Below are 9,682 nucleotides of genomic sequence, written 5' to 3'. Positions count from 1 at the left end.
ATTTACAAACTGTCTGTGCAAAGGATGGACGAAGACGTTTCCAAGCCATTTCTTCATCTTCGACGTTCTGATCTGCTCTAGTCTCCTCGCTGTCGTCTGGTAAGAACGCGTTTGTTACCCTTGCATGAATGTTGTTCCACACAGAAAACACCCCATTTGTGGTCTGTCTGTCGCTGTATTCTTGGTATATTAGTTCATCAACAGGCTCGTAATACCATTCTCTACCTGTGCTTAGGAATGGATCGTAGCCAAAAGCCTCTGTCGTGAATTCAGGTTCTTCAGGGCTGTAATGTTCTGTTACGCTGCGCGTGAAGCGAAACACGATTTGACCAAAAACTTCAAAAATTGTGCTGGAGTTCATTTCAAATTCTTGTATCAGGCTAAAGCTGTCATACTCGAATGCAAAAATGTAGAAATCGGTTTAGTTTGAATTCCCCTACTTTCACGGAGATAAAGGAAGTAGGGGACATTTCCTGTATCACCTGGAGCTGAACGTCAGTTTAGTGTCACGGTAAACTTTCATTTTCCTTAACCACAAAAAAAGAAAAAAAAAATTGGATTCTCTTCACCATTCTTTCTTCATGTCAAAGGAACTCGAAGCTCAAATAACACGTTGTGAATTGAAGGAACAAAAGGCATTTCAATCTTACAAGACATATTCGAAGATTAAGTTCCATTCCATTAATTTGAAAATTCCCATACGTAAATTAGCCTTTATATTGATACTTCCAAGATTCAGCTGTTGTCATTTCCTAAACTTTCAAATAAACTAAAGATTTTGTTTCCAAGAGTGCTTCTTCCCAGCACACCGGCATAAATACAGCGCGCTAAGCATTACACCGCCCCAATCAGCCTATCAACTCTAAGAATCCCTGCATCCATCAATTGTGTATCACGTTTTTCTTTTTGAAAACGAGTACCTGACGTGCGATTTATATATTGACAATTTACTGATTTTGAAAATAGACTTAGAACAGTTAAAAAAACAACAAGGAACATCCTTGGTGAGACGGAAGGAGTGGGGGGGGGGAGGGTGGAGAATGTCTATACCAAACGATTGGCGGAAGGCAAGTATCACGCACTTGCTCTAATATCTATTCGTAACTCTTGTTTGGTTGAAACCCTTTCTACAAACAAAACTTTTAAGCCAAGTGTTATTCATCCTTTCGTTTTGGTTTACTTCATGTGACTATAACATCTTCCTTTTCCTTTCATGTTGCCCTTGTTATTTGAAAAAACAAAAAAAAGGTTCATCAGAAATCCTAGCTGGCTTCGCTGAATGTACGTCCAACAGTTTCGGTAAGTTTTTAATTTTTTTAACAGAAACTGGATTTTCATTCACAAGTGAGCACTCTAGGAAATGGCATTTTACAAGACTTTTTCTCGACTATATTTAAGCAACGCGCAAGCAAAACTGTCAACATTCAAACACTATTCCGTACACTAAGTGGAAATTAATTTGCAACCGCTGTAAAGTCGTTCATAACAACAAGATTTGTGTGAGGAAGTTCTCAAGTAAACGGCATTTTGCAGGGCTGGGTAACGAATACCTTATAACGCGCACGAAATATATTTAATAGGCAAAAACTATTCCATACAGCGAGCGGAAACGCATTTACAAGCGCTATCAAGATGTGTCTTTTCCATCTTCGTTGCCAAACAGCCATCACAGCCACATTCTGACAACGGGTCTCGATTGCCAAAGACACGCTGGTGAAAAACCACTCAATCACCAGCTGAACTGAAGTGTATACGGTGACGTTTTTTAGCAAGTCTATGATAGAGTCTGTAGAGCTGTCTTCCACAAAAACAAATTCATACAAGTATCTTAGCCCGTTCACATACACCACAGCGACAAATTCAGACAACATACTAAGGATGATGATATCTGCCATGAGTCGTTCGCGACGAGGGGTGCGAAAACTCCCCCAAGGAGCTAACTTCCTCTTCCACAAAATATGGACAATGTGATCTACGAACGCCATGATGCTTCGTTCAATGACCTCTGCAGCTCCGTGAATAACTCCAAGAATGGCGATAGTCTTAAGATGGTCAAGATCTGCTTGTAAAACTCGAAAGATAATCGCTGAGCCAAAGTAGAGAGGCGCCAATAACACGTAAGAGTATCCTGGATGGGTAATGTTCCATAATCGTTGAACACAAATTCTTGCTATTACCTTCACAGCAACCCCCATGAGAGGTGAAAATAGTGCAATTGTCAGTCTGCCTGCGTCTTTCTGTTTGAGATAAGTTGAATAAAGAACATCCGACAAAATCATACCTAAAATGAGGGAGCAGCAAAATGGCGCTATCATTTTACACATTGTACTGCAAAGTCTTGAAAGTGGGCACAACTGTTTCACGACAAGATACAGTTGCAAACATATACTCGCAATAAGACATACATATATTGGAATCTGCAATTCAGTGCCTGACTTATAATATGGTTTTCCAAAAGCTTGAAGAGAAAAGCGATAACTTATGTCCAAAATGTAAGCCGCAAAGCTTACCAGAATCAGTTTTTTCCTCATTCCTTTCAGCTGATATGGACGAAAAAGGAAAAGGACAGTAAAAAAGATCCAGAAGTAATAGAAGCTAACAGATATCGCGTCAGAAATGGTTTTCATCCACTGAACACGAATTGGAATTGATGTGATGTTGTAGTCCTGGCACTGAAGGATAGTTTTGTAACTGACATATGAGATCGGCAGATAAACTATAGCAATGAGAATGACGACCACAAAAGAAATTAAAGCTCCAATGTACATCGATTTACAAACTGTCTGTAAGAAGGATGGACGAAGACGTTTCCAAGACATTTCTTCATCTTCGACGTTCTGACCTGCCCTTGTCTCCTCACTGTTATCTGGTAAGCACGCGTTTATAACCTTGGCGTTGATGTTGTTAAATGCAAGAAAGTTAGAGTTTGTGGCCTGTCTGTCGCTGTATTCTTGATATATCAGCTCATCAACAGGCATATAATACCATTCTCTACCTGTGCTTAGAAGTGGATCGTAACCAAAAGACTCTGTCGAGTATTCAGGTTCTTCTGGGTTGTAGTGTTCTGTTACGCTGCGCGTGAAGCGAAATACAATCTGACCAAAAACCTCTATCAGTGTACTGGAGCTCATTTCAACTTTACAGGGACAAATTCCTCTTGCCCCAAGCTACAATTGTATGCAATAATCTACACAGCGATTTTAATTCTACGCCTTTTACAGTGACAAAGGAAGTAACGGACATTTCCCTAATCACTTGGAGCTGAACATTGGTTTAGTGTAAACTTTCGTTTTCCTTGATCCCACAAAAAAAGGTTAAAATTATCCAAATTTAAACAAACCGCTTCCGCCCGTAACATTTTGGGCAATTGCTGCATCTAATAAATATTCTATCTCATGGGACAGCGCCATTGCGCATTGACAACATTTTTAGTTCATTTACTAGAGGTTTAAAAGCGACCTTGAAGGGCTCTAAGCTCAGTTTTTCAAAAAAGTCGCCAAAAGGCGACTTTCAACTATTAAATAGAAGCAACAAAAAATAAAAACAAAACAAAACAAAACAAATTATCGCCTTTCTTCTTCGCCTCTCCTCCTAAAATAACTATTAAATAGGCGCTCAAAACACTTTCATTTGCCGATCTAACAGAGTTTGTTTCCTATTTCTAATATTTCTTCATCACCCCACGTGCATCTAATATAAAGTCACAAAAAACAAACCTGATTCTCTTGTGCTGTGAAGATCGAGAAAGGTTTGCCTGGAGCGCAGTCCTCCTGAACCCGCTTGTCAGCTTCACTTGATGGCTTGATTTCTACACTGACCAGCTAAAATGAAACACAAGACCTAGCTCCAAAACTTCACCACATGATACTTCTAAGCTTCCAGCTGAATTAGGGTACCAAGGGCGTGGCTAGAGAGGGGGTACAACTAGGGGCGCATGGGACCTTCTCCGTAATAAGAAAGATGATGATGTATCAGAAATCATCACGCCGTGTCTTGAAATCCATTGTGAAGCGAAAGACAGACCCCAGCCCACCCCTCCCCCCCCCCCCCCCCCACGCTTGGGAAAACAGCTGATCACCATGTCTTTGAAAAGGGGACATTGGATATTAGTTTATACAACTGGTGAAATGAAGCCACTTGAGATGAGGGTTTCCATAAGGGGCCGACCATTTAACTTTTGAGGGTGGCGGGGGGGGGGGGTGTGGAAGGGATTGGTGATCTCTGGTCATCAAGAAATTCTTTTTCTAGCAATCTGTTGTGCAGGATATTTTTTTTCGTTCTAAATGCCCTTTTTTCTGTTATATTTGCGCTGCATGCAATTTTTTTTTCCAACAAGCGCTTGCAGGAAATGTTTTTCAAAATCACCCATTCCCCCCCCCCCCTTAAAAGTTAAATGGTCGGCCCGTAAACTGCCTGAACTCAACAAATAAAGCAAACCGCAACTTCACCACAAGGGAAATCACATCAAGGGTACGTTTTCCAACAACACTTAACACATCAAATTAAATCTTACCTCGAGAGCTTTTGAAAGAAATGCTTTGTTCTCCTCAAGAACTTCTCCTTCATCAAACGGTAGAGTGGTCTCCAGGGCGGACGGACCGTCACGTTCTACACATTCCTGTCACACAATGTCACGACACGTAATTGATATTGTAATAAAAACTCAAGGGAAGATAAACGACATGACATAACTACCAAGTTAACAGATCTTTCCTACTAGCTGCTAGTAAGTATAGAGTTCATAAGAAAGTGAAGGCGTTGAATGTTTAAATGTTAAATGTAAGACTCGAGTTATTTTGCTATTTTGTTATTTTGTTATTTTACAACGAAACAGTTACAATAATCTTTAACTTCTGAATAAAATTAGAGGGCAGACGAGGAAAGTACATTTTATCTAAGCTGGCAAAAGATTAGGTATGCTATCTCGATTACGAAGAGATTTAACTTGTCATGCTGCCAACACTTTATATCTATCATTTATCCGTCCAATTTTTGACTATGGCGACACTGTATGGAACTTTTGTGGAGTGGGCAATGCCAGACTGCTGGATAATTTTCAAAGAAGGGCATCCAAAATTGTTTTGAGATCTATGGATAGTGACAAAGCTTTAAGGGATCTTAAATAGCCTGAGTTACAGTCGAGAAGAGACGAACATACTTTTAAATTAGTCAATAAATGCATTTCTGGTAACTGTCCTCAATTTTTTAAGCAATATTTCAATTTTAATAATACCATTTGCCTCGCGTTATAATTGAAACAGCCAAGAAATCTTTTTATTATCATGGATGTGTTGTTTACAATACTCAAGTTAAATATAATTTTCTACAATACTTTATATTAAATAGATTCTTATTGTTTTGGGTGTATTTAAAGATTATTATACCATTGTATATAGAGAGATTTTTATAGTATTGTTCGATATTTAGATAGCATATATGTTATTCTTGCCGTCGTTATTATCATTAGTAGTATTATTTATATTTATTTTTGTATTGTGCATTATATTTAATTTAGGATCCTATTTATCAGCGCTCCTATTGATACCAGAGCTTTACGTTCTGATGGGACTACCCTAGTGTTGGGATTGTTATTTATTTTAAATAAAGGTGTCATCATAATGGCCATGATCTTTTCGGTCTTCGCTTTTACATCATCATTTCTTTCCTATGTTGAAGTCAGGAATTATTTTATATACCTTGACGTGTTGTACAAATGGCATCAGCTTCTTCATGGCGCTCTTGACTTCCGGTAATTCTTTCATCCGAGTCATAATATCCCTGTTATCCGGGAAATTCCCTCCCAGCTTGACGTACATTTCCTTCAGCGTGATAAGAGTAACATGTTGCCAAGGTGGATAAGAGCTGGCCACATAGATTATACCATGACTGGGTTTCTTGGGTGGAGCTGCATCTTTCTGTTTAAAATAAAACAACATGGAAGTTCTAATCTGGCCTACGTGTAACGAGCATAACATCTTTGGCGCCTCTTATTGTGCAGTTTATGTTATGATAGTACTTCACAACTTTACAAGGTATAATTTGGATTTTTATATACGTAAAGTGATCAACGTGAGTACAAGTCTGGACGAAATAAATTGGACAATTTTCCCGAGCAGTTCTAAAAACAACTGATCAACACTTTAGATTTACTATATACAGCCTTCTCTGACGGAACAGCTTACACGTTGTATTTTGGTTTTTGTTTACGAAAATTGGGAAAAAGCTCACCATCAGCTGAAGGTGTCACATTTCATTTTCGCTTCAGCTTTTGACTTTCATAATCTTTGTCTAAATGCAATTCAAATGGCTTGAGAGGAAATCTGGGTGACCAGTTTTTTAAGCCCTGGCAGTTTTTAGCATTAAACTATGATGGTCTATCGACTGATTGTGGTTGAAAGCTACTGTTTTCACATTATCAGAAGTTACATGTTCCTGACAGAAAGATGAGACACTCCTTTCCAGCTTTACAGTGGGTTATGCTTGAGCACGTTTCTAAATTCAGTTTTCCTTGGTTAAGAAAATGGGCGAAAATTCTTCTCGTTATTTTCGCTCATGAACTGACTCTGTGCCGGTAGCAATATGCTATGTGTAAATTTCAGTGACCCAAAATTTTAACCTAAATGTGAAAGGTGGACTTCAGGAAAACTTTCACGTTATTTCGTTAATTGAATGTTACTCCCCATTTAGATTTTGCAGAACAAATAGAGAGCACAGGGGGGTTGGGTGGGGGGTAGGGAGATTCGTTCATAAACATACATAGGAAAGCTTTTTAAGATAGTACCTTTTTTCCCTTTGGGTTCATCATGGTCTTGATTCTAACACGGAACTCGTGCGTGCAATCCGCTAAGTAGTCCGCTGACTTCAGCAACGGCACATCCACCTTGCCGACTGCCGGCCATGATGCATCCATAATACTTCCAGTCTGCCAACAGAAGAAAAAGAAAACGTGTTTGGTTTTGAAACTTGTCACAATTGTCCATCATCACCGTACATTTAAATATCAAACGGTTTTAAAGAATTCCCCGCACAAGAAAACAAAAGTATTATCGATAGGTTTGTCGATTTGCGAGAGTGTCAAACACGAAGGTATACCCGAGGCCCCACGCGAGGCTACACCCGGGAACCCTAAATCGTTTTTGCGTCAGGTTTACCAAATATTAGGTCTAAAATGCACTATAATAATAACAATGATATAATACAATAATAATTCAATATTTATATTGAGCTAACCGCCTCACTGTTAGCTCAATTGGTTAGAGCGCCGGATTGTGTTGTGCAGAAGGTCGAGGGTTCGAGTCCCGGCCGGACCGATACTTAAATAAGTGAGGAGAATTTGCTACCTTTCTATAATCAAAAAATGGATAGATATTCTAGTCTTCTCGGAGAAGGATGAATTAACCGTAGGCCCCGTCTCCTGCAGGGTTAGGGGTAGGAGACGTTAATTTCCCACGCACGAGATTACTGTGTGGTGGATGTCCTTCCCTGGGGTGGAACGGGTGGGAATTGGCCCTGAAAAGCCCCCATGGGGAGTGGTCAACTAACGTATGTAGATGTAACGTATGTAGAACATTTGGATATGATCAAATGCTCATCACAACACTTTTCGGGGGACTTTGGCCGGACTGCATCAGCAGTTTACAATCAATCGAAGGAAACGTAGTTGAAAATGCCCCCTCCCCCCCGCCGCCCAGTAAACAGGCCAAACCACATCACAGTGCTTAACCAAATTAACAAATTAATAGATGCAGGAGACGGGACCTACGGTTTATTCGTCCTTGTCCGAGAAGACTAGAATGTTTATCCATTTCTTGATATTATAGAAAGGCAGCACATTCTCCTCAGTTATTTTAAGACCCTGAGTGTTGGTCCGGCCGTGGCTTCGAACCCTCAACCTCCCGCACAACAGTCTGGTGCTCTATCCATTGAGCTAACCGGGAGGAGGTCAACAAGATCTCACTCACGGTAACTAGAACAATTGATCTAACTATTTGAGTTCCTATAAGGGGATTAAAACTCTTCGCACGGTAAGGCAGAGAAGAAATCGGGAACGAACATTTAATGCATAAATATTAAGAAGTGAAGCAAATTTTACATAGCACACCTTTCCGATGAGCTCCCAAAGATGTTCGGCAAGATGTGGGCAGATGGGACACAGCAACAGGGTTTGAACCTAACAAAACAAATATATCAACATATCAGTCTACAGCAATGAAAAACCTGGTAAAGTTAAGCTTCTCCAGCCCAGTCCCTCTCGAAAGCTGTGTCCAGGAGGTAACCCTGCTTATGTCATCATTACACTCCCGATAACTTGTCTGGCAGGAGGAAGTCACGTGTACCTTCAAAATTACTTGTTGCATGTTTTGGTGGGGAACGGATGCCGTATGCAGATCAGCGAAAGCCAGGCAGATCTTCAAAAACGACAATGAAAAAAAAAAAAGAACTCGACGACAACAAATCTAACGAAGACTGTTATCTCACAGAATTAAGCAACATACATCGCATGCCACTACAACCCATCAGCTTCAATCTACGTTGAAAAAGAACCTTTACCCAGCACATTACCTCAATGAACCGAAACACAAGGTCTTGATGCATGCCCATCATACAGCCCTCCCGGTATCGGTCCCTAGCTGCCTGCAGTTCATAGAAGCCCGTTTTGAGTGCCTCTCTGTACATCATGTTCTTATAGTTTGTGTCAGAATCTTCTATCGCTTTGTTGATGGAGCTGCAAATTAAGTCAATAATCAATTTGCCTCTCATTAGCAACTCTTAAACACATCGACTGTTCCAACATCAATAAAAACGATATTTACACGAATTATGACCAAAGTTACCTTTCAAATACTCGATCATCGAAACACGTTGCAGGACCCGTGCGCAGAGAGTCTTTGCCGGCCAGCATCTCCTGTGTATAAAGAGTATGTCGGGATTTAACACTCGCATTAACGAGGGGATATATTTAAGACTGGAAGTCTTGTGCAGGACTGGTGCCTAATCCTATCGCTCTCAAACTGTTTTCAGATTATTTCTGAAAAATAGCTAATGCCGTGCCAATCCACTAAAAGGCTCTCAAAGGATAAGATCTTCATATGGGATTTAATCTGTTGTTTGATCCTTTACACTGTAAAATGTGGCTGGCTGCTTACCCGGCACCTCCTCAATGACTACACAAAACAATATAAAAAAGGGCTTAAGAGGTGAAAAATCCAATCTGGCACATTTTTGTACTCAATCAACGACTAGGAATTCGTTGTGCTGACCTTTGTCCACTCCAGGAAAGTGAAAAGACGTAAGATTCCGGCATCAGCCATCAACTCCACAAAGTTTGCATCTTCCATCGTGTCTCCAGCATCAGCCAATGCTAAGCGCATGCCTAAACAGGGAAAAATGTCGCAGACACGGAAGTTGGTTGAAAAGAGTGGACGAGAGAAGGTGGCAAGAGACACGACGGCAAAAGAGGGAATGGGAAGGAATGGGAGGGAATGGGAGGGAATGGGAAGGAATGGGAAGGAATGGGAGGGAATGGGAGGGAATGGGAGGGAATGGGAGGGAATGGGAGGGGAGGGAGGGGAGGGAGGGGAGGGAGGGGAGGAAGGGAGGGAAGGGGTAAAACTTACCATCAGCGGAAAATTTGTCTACAGCTTGTTTCAGAGTAAGAAAGTTTCCAGTCGATTTCGACATC

At 40.6% G+C, this 9,682-nt stretch overlaps 3 protein-coding genes across 3 annotated transcripts in view; all 3 read right to left on the bottom strand.

The window, feature by feature from the left end:
* Positions 1-366, bottom strand: part of LOC148724242 (uncharacterized) — a 6,008-nt gene extending 5,642 nt beyond the window's left edge. The window contains exon 1 of the mRNA XM_088733859.1: positions 1-366. This exon is cut by the window's left edge and continues 5,642 nt beyond it. Within this exon, the coding sequence (XP_088589985.1) occupies positions 1-361 (361 nt within the window). The 5' untranslated portion in view covers positions 362-366.
* LOC111332846 (leucine--tRNA ligase, cytoplasmic-like) overlaps positions 1-9,682 on the bottom strand; it is a 42,897-nt gene that overhangs the window by 7,690 nt on the left and 25,525 nt on the right. Inside the window, exons 25-33 of the mRNA XM_088733880.1 lie at positions 9,618-9,681; positions 9,261-9,373; positions 8,835-8,905; positions 8,563-8,725; positions 8,102-8,170; positions 6,782-6,922; positions 5,697-5,915; positions 4,514-4,618; positions 3,717-3,821 (exon numbers count right to left, since the gene is read on the bottom strand). Of these exons, the coding sequence (XP_088590006.1) occupies positions 3,717-3,821; positions 4,514-4,618; positions 5,697-5,915; positions 6,782-6,922; positions 8,102-8,170; positions 8,563-8,725; positions 8,835-8,905; positions 9,261-9,373; positions 9,618-9,681 (1,050 nt within the window). The remainder of the gene's footprint in view (positions 1-3,716; positions 3,822-4,513; positions 4,619-5,696; positions 5,916-6,781; positions 6,923-8,101; positions 8,171-8,562; positions 8,726-8,834; positions 8,906-9,260; positions 9,374-9,617; position 9,682) is intronic.
* LOC148724241 (uncharacterized) lies at positions 1,509-3,699 on the bottom strand. The gene has a single exon (XM_088733861.1). It carries the CDS (start codon positions 3,129-3,131, stop codon positions 1,512-1,514), a length of 1,620 nt encoding a protein of 539 aa, XP_088589987.1. The 5' UTR covers positions 3,132-3,699; the 3' UTR covers positions 1,509-1,511.

Source organism: Stylophora pistillata, chromosome 9 (assembly GCF_964205215.1).
Source record: "Stylophora pistillata chromosome 9, jaStyPist1.2, whole genome shotgun sequence".
Lineage (NCBI taxonomy): Eukaryota > Metazoa > Cnidaria > Anthozoa > Scleractinia > Pocilloporidae > Stylophora > Stylophora pistillata.
This window is presented reverse-complemented; position numbering and strand designations above follow the sequence as displayed.